The sequence below is a fragment of the Geotrypetes seraphini genome, chromosome 7, assembly GCF_902459505.1.
Source record: "Geotrypetes seraphini chromosome 7, aGeoSer1.1, whole genome shotgun sequence".
Lineage (NCBI taxonomy): Eukaryota > Metazoa > Chordata > Amphibia > Gymnophiona > Dermophiidae > Geotrypetes > Geotrypetes seraphini.
Genome location: NC_047090.1, coordinates 159566589 through 159587792, shown reverse-complemented (window position 1 = coordinate 159587792; position 21204 = coordinate 159566589). Strand labels below are relative to the sequence as shown.

Sequence of the window (21204 nt, the reverse complement as noted above, 5' to 3'; positions counted from 1 at the left end):
CCTCCAGAGTCTTCTGTAATTGCACCAGAGCCAGCCGAATGGTTCTCAACTCCAACTGGTTGACTGACCATTTCCTCGGAGAGGAGTCCAACACCCCTGAACAGGACAACAATTGCAATGGGCTCCCCAGCCCTAAAGGCTGGCATCTGTTATCACCATGATCCAGGAGGCAATATGTAGCAATACATCCCTGTCGAGCGACTGCAGGAGAAACCACCAGTCCATGCTTGCTTAGGTTTCCAGAGTCCACGGTAGACAGGTTTGCAAAGCATCCCTGTGCCCAGCAAGAGAGAAAAAGCATGCTGAACAGGATGCATGGGCACCCTCACCCAAAGAACCATGTACACTACATAGTAACATAGTAAATGACGGCAGATAAAGACCTGAACGGTCTAACCAGTCTGCCTATTAGCTATTATCATTAAAAATACATGATTAAATTAACTTCTCTTTTTTTATATATTTCTGGTCCACAGACTAAAGTCCATCTGGTATTGTCCTAAGTTCCAACTGCTGAAGTTGCCATCTAAGCTCACTCCAACATCCTGTTGTTTGCAGGATATCTACTGTAAAGTCACTAGATAGAGTTTGAGCCCGTCGGGACAGATAGGGAAATATGATAAATTACCTGAATGTAAAACTACTTAGGATATAAGTGGTATATAAATAAAGAATAAGAATAAGAAAACACAACCAGTGTAACCACCATGGATCTTAGAACTTGAAGATAATCCCATGCTGAAGGAGCCAGCCGCTTCAGAAGGGAAGAAATCTGAGCACACAGCTTCTACCTTGTGGGCTTCTGGTAGAAAGACATGCCTGCCGTCGTGTTGAAAAGAACTCCTAGGTATTCCAATAATTATGTGGGCATCAGATGGCTGTTTATGAAGTTGACAATCCAGCCAAGGACCTCCTGCATTTGGAGCACCTGCTCCACCATCTGCCGACCCTTGGCCAATGAAGTAGCTCTGATCAGCCAATCGTCCAAGTAAGAGTGAACCTGGAGACCCATCCTTCTCAGGCAAGCTACCGCTACCACCATCACCTTGGTGAAGGCCCGGGGCACTATCGCCAGCCCAAAAGATAGGGCCAAGAATTGTTAATGCTGTTCCAGTACATGAAACCACAAAAATTTCCGTTGGGTCAGAAAATGGGAATGTGCACGTATGCCTCCATGAGATCCAGAGAGGCACGAAACTCCTGGGACCACTGCTGCAATGACCAGATGCATGATCTCCATTCGAAAGTGTGGAACCTTGAGAGCCGCATTCACATGCTGAAGATCCAGAACAGGCCTCCAATCTTCTGAGCCTTTCTTTGGCATGATAAAGTATACTGAGTATCTGCCTGAGTTTGAGTGTTTGGGAGGCACTAACTCTACAGCATGAATATCCAGCAAGTGCTGAACGGTGGCTTGAACCCTAAGAGCTTTGTCTGAGTGACCTGTAGGAGAGTCCACGAATCAATCTGTCAAGACCCACTGGTTGGATGGAATGTGCATCCAGGCAAGAAGAAACACTGAGAGCCAGCCCCCTATCTGAAGAGGGGCATCCCTCCACCTAGTATCATTGTGCTTTTCTGGCAGAGGGCATAGACAGGAGGTCGAAGACTGGGAACACTTGTAGCCAGCATACCGTCATCAGGAGCCCTGTGAAAATCTCTGTGATGTGACACTTGCATACGGTTGGGATCGCCTTGAGCCACAAAAATTAGAGCGACAAGAACCTCAAGAGGTCTTGGGTCTTCTATCAGGCAGAGTCTTAGGGTGACGGTCTATCACAGAATCCATGAGGTCGTCCAGACCTTTGCCAAATAACTGCCCCTTAAAAGGCAGTCTAGCCAACATAGCCTTGGAAGTGGAATCACCAGCTCACTGTCTGATCCAGAACATTCTGTGGGCAGAGGTGGAGTACACCAACACCTTTACCAAAACTCACATGAGGTCATACAATGCATCAGCCGTATAATCTGTTCCAGCTATCAGAAGTTGAGGAGAGGGATCCACCGCCTCACTCTCCAGTGTGCACAGCTGAGAGAGACAGGTTCGTGGAACAAAAGATGTCACTGAAGCAGTTTTGATACCCAAAGTAGCTGCATCAAAAAGTTTCCTGAGGACCATATTCACACGGCAGTCCTGCATATCCTTTAATTCTACACCACGCTCACTGGGAAGAGAGGTGTGCTTAGTCACCTGTGCCACCAAAGAATTCACCTTGGGCTGACCCAAAAGCTGTTGACACTCCTGTGCCAGAGGATATAAGCATGACATACCTCTAGCAATTTTCAGAGCACCCTCCAGAGAGTCAAACTGCTCTGAGACCAGAACGCTCATATCACAGTGCCAGGGAAAGGTAGCAGACTACGAGTGTACACCACAAAGCCAGGAGGAAGAATTGGACAGAGTCGGCTGAGTGACTTAAGTTCAATTCCTAGAAAGACTCAGCAATAAGGTCTGGCAGAGCCACAAACTTAAATAAATGCAAGACTGTAGGATCATTCTCAGGATCCACGACTCCAGAAGGATCCACAGATCAAGCACACAGCCCTTGATCTCCTGCCCGAGAAGCGGTGTGCCTGCACACGAGGGATCAGTAAGGGAAACATCTGGTAGCACAAATGCCTCAGCAGGCTGAGGCAAGGACGTGCCCAAAGGCACGCCACTAAGTGACACCGCGAGGGCGGATAACACTTGTTCTGAAATTCAGACCAAAAAACTTGATAATTTAGAAAAAGTGTCCTTAGATGTCTTAAATTTGTGTTTCTTAGGCTGTGAAGAGTCCGCAGCCTGGCTAACGGAATTACCAGCTGTGATGAGCCCTAAAAACAATGAAAGCTACCCTGCCGGTCTAGCTGAGTATTTGGTCATCTGCTTCAGCAGGGGAGAAGATAAGCTGGACAATGCCGTCCCTGGCTGCACCACATGGCACAAGGATGCTCTAAAAGTACTAAATGTGCACAATCCTGGCAAGAATCTACATGAGGAGAGCCCAAGGACTCCATCCCAGCAGGTATTTAGGCAAAATTTGTAGTTTTGAAGAAGCAGGGAGCTTTAGAAAAAAAGATAGTTAAAAATCCAAGATGGTCATTGTCAAAAAATTCATGCCAAAAATCACTGTATTTTACACTCTTCCCAAACTCTAAAAACAATGATTTTAGGATTTTTCAGGAGGGGGAACATTAAGAAACACTCAAAACCCCGCTTTTCCAACCTCCCCCAATTCCTCTCACAGGCTGTCAAGTCTGTGTACTTACTCACTGTGACCTGACAGAGGATCTGTGCTGCAGCCTGCCTCAGCTCTCTCACAGTAGCTGGATGAGAAATCACTGCCACAATGCTGGGAACGCTTTTGCAAAGCTGATCTTCGGACTGCCCATCAGACTCCTATGTCTGACTACACCTTCACCCCTGCAGACCAATGGATGCACACTGAGATGGGTGGAGGCGTGAAGACGCAGCCATACCCTGTCCTCCTAAGAGCGCCTAACAGCTTGTGCTCGATCTCTGCTTAAGAGTAGGTGAGAAAACTTCAGGGACAGCCATGAGCTCCAGAAAGGCTGGCTAATAGGTACCAAATGGGATTGGCCTGTCAGCTACCGACCGAAGTCTATGAATTCTCAAGAAGCAGAACTTCAAAATCACTCCAAGCACCAAATTACCCAAGAAAGGGACGGAATTAAAAATAATAAAATGGGGAGAGCAGATAAAACACTCCTGCAGGCAGAAGAAAAGAACTGTAGGTGGAGCTAGAAAACCCAGTGAAGTATAGCAGAAGAAGAGTGAAAAATCTAGAGTGGATTCCTTCTGCAGCAGCACGCAGCAATGGGGAAATAACCCATCTGTCTAGAATATCTCTCCTATTGCACTGGCAATCTAATATATACATTTTAAACTGTGTGACATGTATTTCTTAATGCTGCCACCAGATGAGAGATGAGTGCAGCGGTCTCTAGTAGGGAAGAAGCAAAAAACATGACATTTGAAATAATTGTTTTATTATGGCATACAGTGTACACCATGAACAAAGTGCAAGTATAAACTGTTTAACTGTTAACATTCTTCAAAGTAGTTTCCCAGGTTGTCTGCATCGTGCAGTACGGGAGAAATATCCAGGACTGTTGCATGTCATCATAATCCTACATGACAATGCTACAGCTCACACAGCTGACAACTGTTTACAGCATTGGGGATGGGAGACTACTTTGAAGGATGTTAACAGTTAAACATACTCTCAAGCTGATTGTGCATTTGGTTTAGTGAAACAGCTAACATTTATTACATATTAATAAAATGATAATTTCAAATGCCATGTTTCTGCTTCTCCCCTACCAAAGACTACTGCACTCATAAGAGCATAAGAATTACCATTGCTGGGTCAGACCCGTGGTCCATCATGCACAGCAGTCCACTCACGCGGCAGCCCTTAGTTCAAAGACCAGTGCCCCGAGTCTAGCCTTACATGTGTACGTTCTAGTTCAGCAGGAACTTGTCTAACTTTGTCTTGAATCCCTGGAGGGTTCCAGTTTTCTACCACGAGTGAAGAAGAACTTCATAACGTTTGTACGGAATCTATCACCTTTCAACTTTAGAGTGCCCTCTCGTTCTCCCTACCTTGGAGAGGGTGAACAACCTGTCCTTATCTACTAAATCTATTCCCTTCAGTACGTTGAATATTTTAATCATGTCCCCTCTCAGTCTCCTCTTTTCAAGGGAGAAGAGGCCCAGTTTTTCTAATCGCTCACTGTACGGCAACTTCTCCAGTCCCTTAATCATTTTAGTCGCTCTTCTCTGGACCCTCTCGGGTAGTACCATGTCCTTCTTCGTGTACGGCAACCATTGCTGGATGCAGTATTCCAGGTGGGGGCGTACCATGGCCCGGTACAGCAGCATGATAACCTTATTTGGTAGTAACATTAAGAAGTACAGGGGACACCATTTTTTTAGTGAAAGTATATTTGCAAAGGGGGGGAGGAGGGTGGTTTATAGTTTACTGTAGGTTTAATCAAAAGAAAAAGAATATTTATATTGTATATTTTTGATTAAATGTTAAAGGAAAAGGGGGGGTGGGAATTCAAGTGATGTATTTAATTTCAAATGTTTTATTATTTGTACACTTGATGTAAGATTAAAAATGAGTAAAGAATTAAAAAAAAATAAAAAAAAAAGAAGTAAAGGGGACTTTAATGTGGTTATGGATCCAATCTTAGATAAAAAAAAGCTAGTAAAATTTTAAAATCTTTAGGTTTGGATAATTTGGCAAAATCTTGTGGATTAAAAGATATTTTGAGGATTTTTCATTTCTATGATCGGGAATTTTCATTTTGCTCTCATGTACATAAATCATTTTCAAGAATTGATTATATATTTGTATCAGATAATTTAGTTCAGCAGGTATCAAGGGCATCCATAGATCCGATTATTTTATCGGATCATGGAGGTGTTTGGATTGAATGTAATATAGATGGACAAGAAAATAATAGACCTGTATGGAGATTCAATAATACATTGCTGGTGGACTCTAAATTCAAAGAGGAATTTCAGTTGAAAATAAATGAATTTTTTCAGATTAATACTTCAAACGAAATATCTATAGAAACATTATGGGATGCCTTTAAGGCTACCTTGAGAGGACATATAATTTTGTATTCTTCATATATTATAAAACAATTAAATAAAGAATTTCTTTTCTTAGAACAAAATATTACTAAATTAGAACAACAATTGAAATCAAATTGGGATTCAAATATTCTTCAGGCTCTTTTAAAAACAAAATTTAGGTACAATGAAATTTCTTCTCAGCTGGTTAGGAAACAGTTGGTGTCTCATAAGGCTTTGTATTATGAAACTCAAATAAGGTGGGAAGATTACTGGCTAACTATCTAAAAGCAAAAAAGCGGAAAGTTAATATTACATCAATTAGGGATGAAAAAATGGAAATTCAAAATAATAATAATAATATACTAAAACAGTTTTTGAAATTTTATATAAGCTTGTATTCTTCTGAGAATTCTACAAATAACGAGAAAGAAGGGTTAGATTTCTTAAAATTGATTGAGGGCCCTAAAATTCCCGAGCAAGAAAAAAGGAAATTAGAAGCACCCATTTCACAAAAAGAAATACAATCTGCATTGAAGTCCCTTAGAGTTGGATCCGCTCCAGGTGGTGATGGATATACTGTAGAATTTTATACATCATTTCAAAACATATTGTTACCTCATCTACTAAATTTATATCAAGATCAACTGAAAAAAGTTTGTATAACAGGTACTATGGCAGAATCATTAACTATTGTTTTGCCAAAGCCAAATAAAGATCCCATATTGGTTTCTAATTACAGGCCGATTTCTTTGGTTAATGTAGATGGGAAATTATTAGCTAAGTTATTAGCTTTACGTTTGGCCAAAGCTCTCCCTTATATTATTGGCATTCATCAAACAGGGTTTGTTGCTCATAGACACTCTTCAAATAATACCAGATTGGCCTTTCATAAGCTAAATTTGACAAAAGAATTGGAGGATCCGGCATTTTCTGTTTCATTAGACGAAGAAAAGGCTTTTGATCGAGTAGAATGGTCTTTCATGTATCAGGCTATGGAAGGTTTGGTATTGGTTCTGGATTTATACAAATGATTCAAACCTTGTATAGTTCCCCTTCTGCTAGATTATATATAAATAATACTTTTTCAGAGTAGTTTTGTTTGAAGAGGGGAGTTAGACAAGGGTATCCATTATCTCCTTTGTTATTTGATATTGTTCTGGAACCCTTCTTATTGGCTATTAAACAAGTGAGGGAGATAAGTGGTATTCCTTATGCAGGTCGGGAATACAAAGTTTCGGCATATGCAGATGATATTTTGCTTCATTTGAGAAATCCTGAAACTACCATCCCAAATTTATTAGATCTGATTAATAGATTTGGAAAATTCTCTGGTTACAAAATAAAATGGAGTAAATCAGAAGTTCTTCCATTGAATGTACATTGTACAAAAGGATTATTTGATGAATTTCCATTTATTTGGAAGGAAGATGGTATTAAATATTTAGGTATTTTGATTAAATACATTGGAGGAAAAGAAGAAAATAAATGAAAAATCTCTATTATTAAAGGTCATAGAGATGTGTGAGCAATGGAACCCTTTGCACTTGTCTTGGTGGGGGAGAGTTCAAACGGTCAAAATGATGATGCTGCCGGTAATTTGTTACCAAATGGGTATGGTACCAGTTTATTTTCAAGGGTCCTTTTACAAAAAGTTAAATGCTATTTTGACAAAATTTATTTGGCTAGGGAAAAAAGCAAAAATTGCTTTAGTATCTCTACAAAAACTAATTGCGGAGGGTGGGGTAAATTTTCCCAATTTTTATAGGTATCATCAAGCCTATATAATGCGTCAAGGTATGTACTGGATCCTCCCTGAGCTCTTGGAACATCAGCCAGACTAGTTATATCTTGAGTGGAAAATCATGTCCTCAATGCGACTATCCCATATTTAAAATATTAAAATACCTAGTTATGCTAAGGACAATGTAATTAAATTGGACACATGGAAAACAATTAAATTTATTGATAAATTAACAGATGTTCCAATAATGAAATCTACTTTGCAGTCCTTATAGTTACACTCCAAGATTCAAATAGGCAGTGCTGGGATCGCTTGGAAGAATTGGATGCAGGCAGGCATTCGGACACTAGATGATGTTATATCTAATGGAAATCTGCTTGATTTTTCACAATTGCAACAGTCATTTGGAATTCTAAAATCTCAACAATATAGGTGGTTGCAATTGAAGCAGGCTATTCAGAGTGGGTTCCCTGAATGGAAAAATTTAAACACTTATTTTAGTCTGCAAATCCTTTGCTACCAAACTGATCTAGTAGGACATCAGGCTGCCTGGTGGTATAAATTGATTTCTGGATTTTTGAATAATAAACCAAAAAATAGTCTTAGAGACATCTGGAGCACTGAGATAAAACAATATATCTCTGTGTCTTGTTGGCCACGAATTTGGACTTGGAGATTGAAATGTACAGCGTCAGCATCTATGAGACAAACATGGTTATTTTTGTTACAAAGGATTTTCTGGATTCCAGTTCAATTAAATAAAATTGATAGTCCTAAGTCTAATAGATGCTGGCATTGTCATATTGATATAGGGACTTTGGATCATCTGCTATATTTTTGTCCTTTTATATTTATATTTTGGAAGTCAATTTGTGGACAAATAAATCTAGTTTTAGATTCAAATGTTCCATTATCATATGAGGCTATAATGTGTGGAACAATATTACATGTGAAACCCACTCTAGATAAATATAAGAGTCGTTTATTTATGATTCTGACAGGAATAGCCATTCAACTGATCACAAGTAACTGAAAGAACCATGATAGAATAAGTTGCACTGTTTGGTGGGTGAATGTGTGCACTACGTACAGATATGAAGAAATTAATGCAGAGTGTAAGGGATTTAGTGATGTATTTAATAAAGTTTGGAGCCCATTGACTAAATCTGTAAAAATGTTATAATGTATATTTATCTTATCTTCCTTTGGTTAATTTATCTTTACACATCCATGGGGGTGGGGGGTCAGAGGGAGGGATGTAAATATTGATAGTGATATTTGAGTAACTCTATTTTTCATTTATAGTATACATTATGTTTTAATATGTTATTATTATATTTAAGAACCTAACAATTTTGAAGATATATATGTTACCTGTATAGATATTAGTGTAATGTATGTAATACATATTATTTCTTTCATTTGTATGACACTCTTTAAGATTAAAAATCAATAAAGATTTTTTTTTTTTTAAAGAAGTACATGTCAGATGTTTCCAAATGTATATATCAGATTTCCAGTGTTGCCATATTTTTGATGGGGGGGAGGGGTGGAGAAAAAAATAAAATAAAATAATCAACCCTTGTATTTATATTCCTCATTTTACAAGGTCTAACAAAAAAATCTGGATTACAAAATATATTACAATCAGAGAATAAAACATAAAATACCACAATCTCATTATGTGAGTCAAAGAATTGCACTGTACTCTACCCTTTCACTTTCTGTTGTGAATTTTTTGTTTTCTTCAAGCAGCAAGGTTCGCTCCCGCTCATATTTTTCCTTTAATGTCCCCACCGCCTCTTCCATCTCACTGTGTCTGAAAGAGATATTTAGGCTTTATTTTGCATAGAATGTTGAGATGTCCAGGTTAGGATATGCTCAATTCAAGCAGTAATTTACAAAAGGTTCTTCTGGACACAAATTTTTTTGGTATAAAATGTATAAGGACATGCAGGAGTGTATGTAAATTTGCAGAATCGGAACAGCCTTTTTGAAATTATACACACAGAAAAAATGACCAGCATGAATTCAGCCCTTACACACCAGAAGTGATTTTGCAATTTCAAGATGATGCCATTTCTATGTGCAAACAAACTCTCACAGCAACAGATTCAGTCCAAATACCGTAGCCAGAATTTCATTTATACCGGCTGAAAGGTTTTATAGAGGACCTAAGGGATATCAGACAGCCCTCCAAACAGCATAGTTTGGATGGGTAAATTCCTCATTTGTCCCAAGGTACCTTCTCCACCTTATTTTATATATATCTTTTGCTTAATTTCTTATATGTATATTTATTCTTATTTTCAATCTTATAACTTATTTTTCTTAAGCATATTGGATGTACTTAGCTTTTTTTGTTAGCATTCAGCTGCAAGCTATTTCCCCAAACGCTGTCTGATATCCCTTAGGTCCTCTATAAAACCTTTCAGCCGGTATAAATGAAATTCTGGCTACGGTATTTGGACTGAATCTGTTGCTGTGAGAGTTTGTTTTACGGTTTGAAATTAGGAAGTTTACTGTAAGATGGCTCAATTTCTATGTGCAGCCATCCTATTTTACTAAACCTTTATATGTAAACGCTGCTAATTAATTAGTGAGGATGTAATTTTTATTTTTTCATTTTGGAAATGGCAACTGAAGGATTAAGGCAATTTATATCTTTTAACCCTCATGTAGAACCCTGCCTGGATGAAAACAAGTACTTTTTAAAAATCTGCGTGTATACCTCTAAGGTGTTGCAAAACTCCAATGGGAAATTTTTCCCTGCATACTTGCATTCCTACTGTAAATTAGATGTGAGAAAGCAATATGGCAAGCAATCCACCAGAGAATTCAACATGGAACAAAACAATTGGTATGTTTCTGCCCGTGTAGAATTTTCAGTCCATTCAATTGAAGGCCCCAAAGGAGGGATATCTGTTAATTAGTCCAGCATGTTTCTCCCTCTACTCCCTGTCTGTGGTCCTGCGCTTTTTTCCACCAGGCGGCTCTCAAACCATCTCGACATAGGGACATCAATGAGGTCGAAACTGTCCCTAAGTCTCAAAGTGCAGCAAGAGGCAAAGCGGAAGACGCACTGAAAAACACAAACGCAACCCCTTCCCCGCCTGGTAGCAGTACCTCTCTCAAGCCCAGCTACGGGATCTCTCCCTCATGCTCCAAACTTGTCACCCCCACATCCCACCTTCAAACTTATCTTTCCAAAGCGCTCGTGACCGGCCCCACAGTTTTCCTTCCACCGGCGTCCCGCCACCTCCGATGCAACATCTTTCCTGCCCCGCCGGAAACAGGAAGCGGCGTCAAAGGGGGGTGGGTCGTGGCTGAGGAAAAGACACTGCGTTAGAGGTGGCGTGATACCTGAGAAGAAAAACCACGGAGTTCGTTATGGGTGCTCTGAAAGATAAGCTTCAAGGTGGGATGCAGGGTTGGTAAGTTTGATGGAGCGGTACAATATCGGGGTTTGGGGGGCAGGTCTTCAGGGTGAGGGAGGCCCTAAGTACACAGAGGGAGGGAAGGGGTTCAAAGAGACGTGCATATACTAGATGGGGGGGTTGGGGGGAATAAATAATGGGTCTAATAACAGAGGAGAGGGAGAGAGATGGTGGACAATGGAATTAAGGGAGGGAAGGAACAGAAAGGGAGAGAAGTTAGACACAAAGGATGGTGGGAGGGGGATAGAGTTACTGGATAGGAGGGTAGTTGAGAAGAGAAAGGGAGAACTCATAAACCCTGGGGTGGTTGGGATGGAGGGAGAGATGCTGGATGAAAGGGTAATTGAGAAAAGGAGAGATGGTGGATCTGGGCATGGTGGGGTCCATCGCTGCAGCTGCAGAGATGGAGATGAAAAAAAGGAAATATGCCAGACCTCCAGGAGAGGGAAGGTAAATGGAAGGGGAGGACAGAGATGGAAGATGGATGGTTAGCACGGAGAAAGAAGAAAGGAGACCCTGGCAAGCAAGTTATCAGAAGAAAACCAGAATCTGGGACCAACATGATTTGAATAATGGCCAGAAAACAAAAGGTAGGAAAAATCATTTTATTTTCTATTTTGTTATTACAATATGTCAGATTTGAAATGTGTACCCTGCCAGAGGTGGTGTTAGACCGTGAACGTGAGCTAGGATTTAACAGAGAGGAAAAGTCGTTTTAATTTATTTTGTTTACACCACAGCACCAGTGTGGGTAGGAGAGGGCAAGGGGGGGGGAGTGAAGAGGCTATAAAAGGGGTGAAGAGGCTATAAAATAAACCCACCAAGATGTTTGAAAAAAACACCCAACTGGGCAGGAAAATCAAATCGAAAAATTGATTCAATAGGCTGAATCAAATCAAATTTTTTTCCCTGAATCGGGCAGCATTAATTCCCAGCCAGGTTAACTTCAATGATAAATCATGGGTCATATAGTTCTTACCCCTTTATTGAAAGGTACGGTAAGTCTCTAGATCCATCTGTTCTGACAAATTACCGCCCAATTGCTAATATCCCTTTACTAATCAAACTGATGGAGTCTATTACTTTTAAACAACTTTCAAATTATTTAGACAAATTCTCCATACTGTTACCATTTCAACATGGTTTTCGTTCTAACTTTAGTACAGAAACCTTACTACTATCCTTGATCTCCAAAATTCAATGTTTATTATCTTAGAATAACTATGCAATACTGTTACAATTTGATCAGCAGCTTTCAATGTAGTAAACTATGATATTCTAGTTAAATTTCTTTCAGATTTGGGTTTAGAGGAAGAGTTCTTAATTGGTTTAAAGGATTTCTTTCACTGCGCTCATATGTGGTGAACTTTGGGGGTAAAATATCTGCTTTGTGGTCTTCAGACTGCGGCACCAAGTCTTACCATTATCCTCCCTTTCTTTTAATATCTATATGACCACATTAAATCTTTACCATTTGAGTCCTATTGAAATGTTATTTACTTGCACCGATGATATCTTTATCTTACTTGAAGCAGACTCAAATCTGAGTAATCTTTCTGCAAACAAACTTGTATTTCCAAATTAGAGTTTTGGTCTTTTCAGGTCCAAATTAAATTAAATACAACAAAGACCAAATTGCTATGGCTTGGTCCTGAACTTGTAAACTTTCTGGGAACAGTTACTCTTAATGCAGGTGATGCTTTGCCAATAGAATTCTCTTCCAGAGTACTGGGAATCTTTTTAGATTCCTCTCTTTCATTCCATCATCAGGTAAATCATCTTATTAAGAAATGTGTTTTGTTTTTTTTTAGTTTACGTATATTGAAAAGTGTTCGTCCTTTATTCTACCAACATCATTTTGCAGTACTGGTCCAGTCAATCAATTTAGCCCAACTGGACTACTGCAATTCTATTTATTGGTTTAAATAAAGGAAATGAGAAAAGACTGCAGTTAATTCAAAATACTGCCGGTAAGGCTGATGTTTAGAAAATCAAAATTTGATCATGTGTCATCCTTGTTAAAGAATTTACATTGGCTCCCGTTTTGATTTAGAGTCCAATTTAAATGTGCTTGTATAGTTTTTACTACTAAAAAAGTCGGTGGTCTTCGTTTTAAGGTGTATGGGGACAGGATTAAAGATCTCAACATGTATACTTTGGAGGAAAGGCAGGAGAGGAGAGATATGATAGAGGTGACACTCTTTCAGTTGAATTGAAGCTCCGGAATGAGGGGGCTTAAGAGAAAGATAAGAGGCTCAGGAGTAATATAAGAATATACGTTTTTACAGAAAGGGTGGTAGATGTGTGGAATAGTCTCCTGGCAGAGGTGGTGGAGACAAAGACTGTTTCTGAATTCATGAAAGCGTGGGGAACAAGTACGTATGATCTCTTAGGGCAGGGGTAGGGAACTCCGGTCCTCGAGAGACGTATTCCAGTCGGGTTTTCAGGATTTCCTCAATGAATATGCATGAGATCTATTTGCATGCACTGCCTTCAGTGCATATTCATTGGGGAAATCCTGAAAACCCGACTGGAATACGGCTCTCGAGGACTGGAGTTCCCTACCCCTGTCTTAGGGAGAGGAGGAGATAGTTGATGCTGTGGATGGGCCATTTGGCCTTTATTTGCCATTGTGTGTGTGTATATATATTTTATAAAGCAAGCAGTTTCACAGCAGTATTCATCTGCCATCATGTGTGTATGTATCTAATATAATAAAATGCTAGGCCGCGCATGCGCACTCAAAAGTCGTGTTCCCTGATCCGTCGCGAAAACACGAGTGCGCAAGTGTGGCCCCGGCTGCAGCTTTCAAATAAAAAAACAAACTTACACAGCTGCGGCAGCCTTCCTCACCCCCGCCTCTCACTCTGCATGCTACCGGCTCCTCTCTCGAACTGCACCAGACTCTGCTGTTCTTCGGTCTGCCCTGCTCCTTGCCTTACTATATTTTTAGGTTGAAAGACGAGGCCCCACCTGCATCGGAAGTCCAATGCAGTCGGGGATCTTGAGAGGAGCCGCCGCCACCGTGTCTTTCAAATTAAAAATATACTAAGGCAAGGAGCAGGGCAGAACGATCTTCAAAATGGCGGCAACTCGATCTCCGTTCCTCCGGGGGGGGGGGAGGGGGTCTGGGAGGAGAGGGATCGCGGCCACTCAGCGCACCCAGCGAGGAGCCCAGCGACTTTCCACTGCCCGGGACCCGAGTCATTTGCCGCCCCCCCTCTTCCCTTACCGCGGGCCCGACTGGCGATTTAAGCAGCGTATTCAGCAGCAGTCTTCACACGCTGCTTCGGGCCCTTCTACTGCCCTGATTTGCTCCGGACGTGCCAGAGTAAATCAGGGCAGTAGAAGGACCCGAAGAAGCGTGTGAAGACTGCTGCACACACTGCTTGAATCGCCATGTGTAGTCGGGCCCGCGGGAAGGGAAGGGAAGGGGGGGGCGGCAAAGGACTCGAGCCCGCGTTTGTAGTCGTGACTGAGGGAAGGGAAAGGGGGTAGAGGAAACGCTAATGCTGCACAGGGAACTGGTGTGGGGGGAGGGAAATGGAAGGGGGAGCGAATGCTGTTTTGCACAGACAGACAGAGGGAGGAAGGGAGACAGAAAGACACAGGGGCAGGTGCACAGGGAACTGGTGTGGGGGGAGGGAAATGGAGGGGGAGGAAATGCTGCTTCGGACAGACAGACAGAGGGAGGAAGGGAGACAGAAAGAAAAGAAGAAAGACACAGGAGCAGGTGCACAGGGAACTGGTATGGGGGGGAGGGAAATGGAGGGGGAGGGAATGCTGCTTCGGACAGACAGACAGAGGGAGAGAGGGAGACAGAAAGAAAAGAAGAACGACACAGGGGCAGGGAGATATACAGAAAGACAAACAGACAAAGGGGGCCAGGGACAGAGACAGACAGAAAGAAAGACAGCGGGAGTCGCGTCAGGAGGGGTGCGGGATGCCGCAGAGGGAACTTTTCCAATGGGTGCAACTGGGCGGCTGTCGGGAACCTCTGATCAGGGGCAGAGCAAGGTAAGTGTATCATAGGGATAAGAAGGAGGAGGGGGGGAGAAAAAGGAATGGACGTCTACTGCTGGACAGGGGGAGAAGGAAAGAGGTGCTGATGGACAGGGGGGGTGAAGAAAAAGGAACGGAGGCCTAATGTTGGACAGGGGGAGAAGGAAGGTGCTGCTGGACAGGGGGGAGGTAAAACAAAGGGAGAAGGGCTGCTGCTGCATAAGGAGAACTGTGAAGGGGTGGTGGTGGACACAGGGGAGGTTAAAGGAAGGGAGAATGGACAGGGGGAGCAGGCAAGGGGTGGTGATGGACAGCCAAGGAAAAAGAAAGACAGAAAGAAAGAAAGCGGCTAAGGAGAGAGAGAGAGAGAGAGAGAGAAATAAAGAGAGACACACACACATATATTCTAGCACCCGTTAATATAACGGGCTATAAGACTAGTATATATATATATTTTTTTTTTTATAAAGCATGCAGTATATATATATTTTTATAAAGCAAGCAGTTTCACAGCAGTATTTTGCAGGAAATAAACATTCTTTGTAAATCTATGATATATAAGGAATTGCAATTATCCAATTTACTTGTAATCAAACTGTCTTAATGTAGTTAAATCAGACAAGTCCAGATAACAGCGTAAAACAAGTCATTCAAGTAAATGAAATAATCTTTGAACAATTTCCAAGATTTGATCTATTAACATAGTACAGGGGTAGGCAATTCCGGTCCTCGAGAGCCAGGCAGGGCAGGTTTTCAGGATATCCACAATAAATATGCATGAGATAGATTTGCATCTCAATGAAGCAGTGCATGCAAATTCATCTCATACATATTCATTGTGGCTATCCTGAAAACCTGACCTGCCTGTGGCTCTCGAGGACCAGAATTGCCTACCCTGACCAAGTACAACAGGAAATATAAAGCAAAAATATTTTACTAGCTTCATAAACAAATACATTTGTTTGCTTAATGTTTGCAGAAACAACTCCCATTTTCACTGAACCTTACCGCTCACGCTTTGACTTATCCAATTTATCTTTTAGCATCAGTATTTCTTTCTGTAGAGCTAACTGTTGGCTCTCTGAATCATGAATCCCTTTTTTCACATGTTTAATTTCTAAAATGTGGGAGGCCTCTCTCCTCACTAGCTCCTCTTCATAAAATAAGATTTTCTTCTCCAGCTCAGACTTCATTTTGGACAATTCCTGTTGGTACTCTAGAGTGACTCCAGCTGTGCGGCCTCCCTGCTTCACCTGCAAAAGTAAGCATTGGAAAGAAGTAAATTGCAATAGAATTATTTCCGATTGCTTTAACAAATGGAGAAATTTTGTAATTTGCAAATCCTGGATTCAGAATCACAGACTTGAATTCAGAAAAATTCTTATACCAATAACAAAGTACTGAAGAAACATTTCTGACAAGCGAGTAAAAAGTCTTACATTATATAGGCACTACATATCCTTTTCCAAGGGTTAAAACAATTTTTTTCCTTTAACAAAAATTTTTATTTTTTATTTGTTAAGTCATAATTAACTATTTTCTGCATAACCCCATGTGGGGCCCAAAAAGAATGCATGTTTCCTGAACTCTCTAAAGACAAGAAACAGACTTCTAGAAGCCAGATATATGAAAATTGTTCCTCAAAATATGGTTTAACTAATTATACAGTATACAGTGGTGCCTCGCATAACGGACGCCTCGCACAGCGAACGCTGCGCATAACGAACTTTTTGTCTTGCTCCCTATAACGAACTTCGTTTCACACAACGAAGTCGCCCGAGGGGCCCGGGGGGGGGCGGAACTACTCTCGCCGCTTCCTAATGTGAGCCGGGAACAGCAGCACCCTCCTGTCTGAATGCAGTGTTCCATCATCTCCCTCCACCTTACCTTAGATGCCGAGTTTTCCGGCTTTCTTTTTCGGCCAGCCACACACTTTCAAAGAGCAGCACATGCGCGCATGCTCTGTTGTTCAATCTTCTCCTCTGACGCAACCAGAAACCGGAAGTTGCAGGAGAGGAGAACATTGATCAACTCCAGCAGCTGCGCGTGCACAGCTTTTTGAAAGCGTGCGGCTGGGTGAAAAAGAAAGCTGGCAAACTCTGCATATAAGGTGAGGTGGAGGGAGGGAAATGTAGGGCTGCAGAACGAATTATTTTGTTTTACATGTATTCTTATGGGAAAACAGGGCTGCAGAACGAATTATTTTGTTTTACATGTATTCTTATGGGAAAACGCGTTTCACACAACGAACTTTTCGCATAACAAACTTGCTCCTGGAACGAATTAAGTTCGTTGTGTGAGGCACCACTGTACTTAGTATATAAGAGTTGCCATATTGGGACAAAGTCTATTTAAACAGTTTAAAAAAAAAAAATAATTTATATTCCGCATATCCTATAATTCTATGCAGATTACAAATTATTCAGGTACTCAAGCGTTTTCCCCTGACTGTCATGATAGGTTCCCACTCTATCTAATGTACCTGGAGCAATGGGGATTAAGTGACTTGCCCAGGGTCACAAGGAGCAGTGTGGGATTTGAACTCACAACCTCAGGATGCCAAGGCTGTAGCTCTAACCATTGCACCAAGCACTCCCACAGTATTCTGTTTCCAACAGTAGCCAAACCAGGTCACATGTACCTGGCAAAATCTCAAAAAGCAACACAGATTTTGATTCTAGAACTTGGACACGCAAGCAAATGGTCGGGTAATAGCTGAGCTCCAGACCAGACAAGCTAATATTCATACATACAACTCCAAAAATTTAATTTTTACTGGAAAAAAACGATAGATAAGAAGAAAATGGCATCGGGCAAACAAAATAAAACAGATACAGGAACCGGAGGAGCAGGAACAAGCAGTAGCAAAAGATCAAAGCCAGAGCCAGGGACACCATCAAAAGTACCATTGCCTTCAGAAGATCAAGATATGATGGCAGAAATAAAACAAATAAAAGATATAGTACTGGAAATAAAAAAACAACTACAAAAGGCAATTGATGATGTTGCCATATTAACAAAAAGAGTTGATCTAATAGACAACAAAATGACACACTTGGAGGAAAGATCGGAAGAAGTACATGCTGAGGTTATACAAAACAAACAAGCCTGGAAAGAAATGGAAATATTAAAGAAAGATCTGGAAGACTGTGTAAATAGAGAAAAAAGAAACAATTTAAGAATTATTGGGATGCCGGAAGGAGTGGAAAAAAATGATCCCATAAATTTCTTACAACAATTCCTCCCAAAGATACTGCCTATAAAATCCAAGATGCCTCTTGAAATAGAGAGAGCACACAGAATACCGGGACAAAAAACAACCACACAAAAAGGACCAAGAACTTTTATTTTTAAATTACTAAGATATCAACATGTAGTTGAAATATGCCAGCTAGCTAAAGAAAACAAAAATCTAAGATGTCAAGATGCACGGATACATATTGTACCAGACTTTGCTAGAGAAAATGCCCAGAAAAGAAAACAACTTCTTGATTTAAGACCCCAACTACGAACACTAGGGGCAAGATACGGACTTCTCTACCCAGCAATAATGAAGGTAACATTAGGAAATAAAACACAAAATTTTACAGATCCTAAAAAATTAGCAGAATACCTTGACACATACGAACAACCAATGACTTCTTAAAAGAAAGTTGGAATTATTTTAAAATATTTCAATGAGACTAAAAAGATATAAAAAACTTTTCACTTTGATTTACTCCATTATAAATTGTAAATTAATTTCACTGCAGAAAATGTATGCTTTGAAAATGCACCGTTTAGAATGCTGGAACTTTCAAATTACTTTAAAAAACAACAGAGAATACAAACAAGAGCATGGAACAAGCTTAAAAAGAATGCAAACACGTCAATAGCCAAATGACGTGGGGGAAAAAAAATTGACTTACCTAGAGAATTCTAAGTATATGGAGACCAGAAGAATGAAATGGGACAACCTTTTGAAAAATTGTTTGGCATCATCACTTCATGCTCTCAGGGAGAAGTGAAAAAGAAAGAAAGAAAAAAAGAAAAACACTGAAAGTGCTGCAGTCGCTGAGTAAAAGGAAAGAAACTGCGCATAAGCAGGAAGTCTCCTCTTGCTGAGAAGCGCACCGGAAATGAAGAAGAAAGACAGATTCTACGTACTGCATCTACGGAAAGACAAAAGGAAACTAAAAAAAAAAAAAAACTCAAAGGAAGTTTAAAATAACACGTGGAAGGAAAAATACAGATAAGAAATAACTCTTATAAAAAGAAAATACACCACTTCACTTGATTCACGATAAAAATCAAAAAAACTGAGAACTGACCATAAACTGAGCTGTTCTTGCTCACTCAAAACACAAGGAATGAGAAATGTGGACCAAGATAAAGCTAAGACAACAACTACTGAGAAGAGGACCAGTTTCTGCATAACTTTCCAGACCAGTACCTCTTCGATGCTTGTAGATGCAGATTGGAGACAGAGCAGAACTCAGCAAAGTCTTTACAAAGAGTGATATTAAAACTTTTTCTAAGTTAACAGGGGACAGCAACCCATTACATTCAGATAAAGAATATGCAAAAACCAAAGCATTTAAAAAGACAATTATTCATAATGTCTTAATCAACGGGCTTATATCAGCAGTGTTGGGTACTAAAATGCCTGGAAAGAGGTGTATATTAATGTATCAGGAAATCCAGTTTTTAGCCCCTTTGTATACAGGAAAGGAAAAATAGGTTGCAGCAGAGGTAAAAACTCTGAAGAGGTCCATAGCTCATATCTCAGTCTCATACACTATGAGGAAGAGTAGAAAGATGATTGTGCAGGGTTTGGTTAAAGTAGTCCTATCAAAATACAAGGGCTCCTGAGAACTGAGCATGGTACAAATATCTGTCTAAAATAGACCTCAAGTGATATAAATAAATTCAGCTTTTTAGAATTCTGATATAATAAATGCTTAGTTCTACAACTAATAGGTTGATGAAAAAAAAAAAAAAAAAAAACCCAGCAAGAACTGATATTTAAATTTTTTGTATTACTATGAAAGTAATCATAACTGCTTACTGCTGATCAACTGGTTAGAAATCGATACATTGAAAGGCTATTTATTTTCAAGATATTACAACAGGATATTGATAAAGTCCACCTCCACCTATAATATATACAATTGTAAAAGTCTATTTAGAATCTGATGGAGTTTACTTTGATAAATATAAATGTTGTGATCTCTTCTATGATAGAAATGCAATGTATGACAACCCCAAGAAATTCAGAAAAACCCAAAAGGTTGCTATAATTTAAATAATATAGTAATATACAACCATACTTAGACTTTCAAGAAAAGACATTCATATATGAGAAATTGTAATGTTGTCTCTAGGTGAAAATATTGCTTTGTAGATATAACAAAGTAAAATTAAGATAATATTTCTTTATGGAAAAAAAAAATATAAATAAATAAATTAGAAATCAAACATACTCATTAGATAAGATAGATAAAAGTAAAGGGAGGATGTCAAATATAGGCAATTCCCTATATACTAAAGAAATAAAAGAATATATAGAATTTTAAAAGTAAATATAAAAGAAAACAAAGATATAAAATTATAAACTAATTCAGTAAATGATATGATAAGATATGTTCATTAATATGGAGTAATAATTATAAAATTATAATATTTAGCTTGTAATGGAGTAATATCAGACCTGATCTATTTTGCGTTTCCAAGTGATCGTATATATATGGGGTGGGAAGGGAGGGAAAGGGAGGGTATTAAATTTTAAGGGTACGGGCAAAATAGGAAATTCTTCAAACTATCTTATATATGGGAAAATGAAGTTTATTAAAAACACTGAAGATGGGATTGTTATATTACAAATTACAATAATATATAATGGATCTTAAGATAATCTCTTTAAATGTTAATGGTCTCAATCACCCGATTAAAAGAAAAAAGGCATTATTATTTTTAAAAAGACAAAACGCTGATATATGCTGCATACAAGAGACCCATTTGTCAAATAATGAATCCATAAAGCTAAAAGATAATTGGGTCAAACAATGTTTTTTTCTGCAGCAATAGGAAAAAAAGCTGGTGTTGCTATATTAATAAATAAAAAATGTACTGCTTCATTTAAATTTAAGGCAGCTGATCCTCTTGGAAGATGGATATATGTAGAAATGGACATGGGAAATACCACCATGACGCTCTTTAATATATATATGCCCCTAATTCGAATCAAAACAAATTTTTTAAAACTCTACAACAATTACCGTATTTTCACATAGATAACGCGCACCCGTGTAAAACGCGCACACGGGTATAGCGCGCGAAAAACACAACTTTATGTACAGAAATTTTTATATACCGCGCACACACATATACCGCGCATGCTGCCCAACTCTCCTTTCACCCGCCCCGACTCTCCTCTGGCCACCCCGACT

General features: G+C 39.7%; 1 protein-coding gene across 3 annotated transcripts in view; it reads right to left on the bottom strand.

Moving 5' to 3' along the window:
- The window catches only part of CDC42BPB (CDC42 binding protein kinase beta), a 344482-nt gene that overhangs the window by 162905 nt on the left and 160373 nt on the right, over nucleotides 1–21204 (bottom strand). For all 3 annotated transcript variants that reach the window (XM_033950846.1, XM_033950844.1, XM_033950845.1), the window contains exons 15-16: nucleotides 15785–16029; nucleotides 9051–9156 (exon numbers count right to left, since the gene is read on the bottom strand). In XM_033950846.1, the coding sequence (XP_033806737.1) occupies nucleotides 9051–9156; nucleotides 15785–16029 (351 nt within the window). The remainder of the gene's footprint in view (nucleotides 1–9050; nucleotides 9157–15784; nucleotides 16030–21204) is intronic.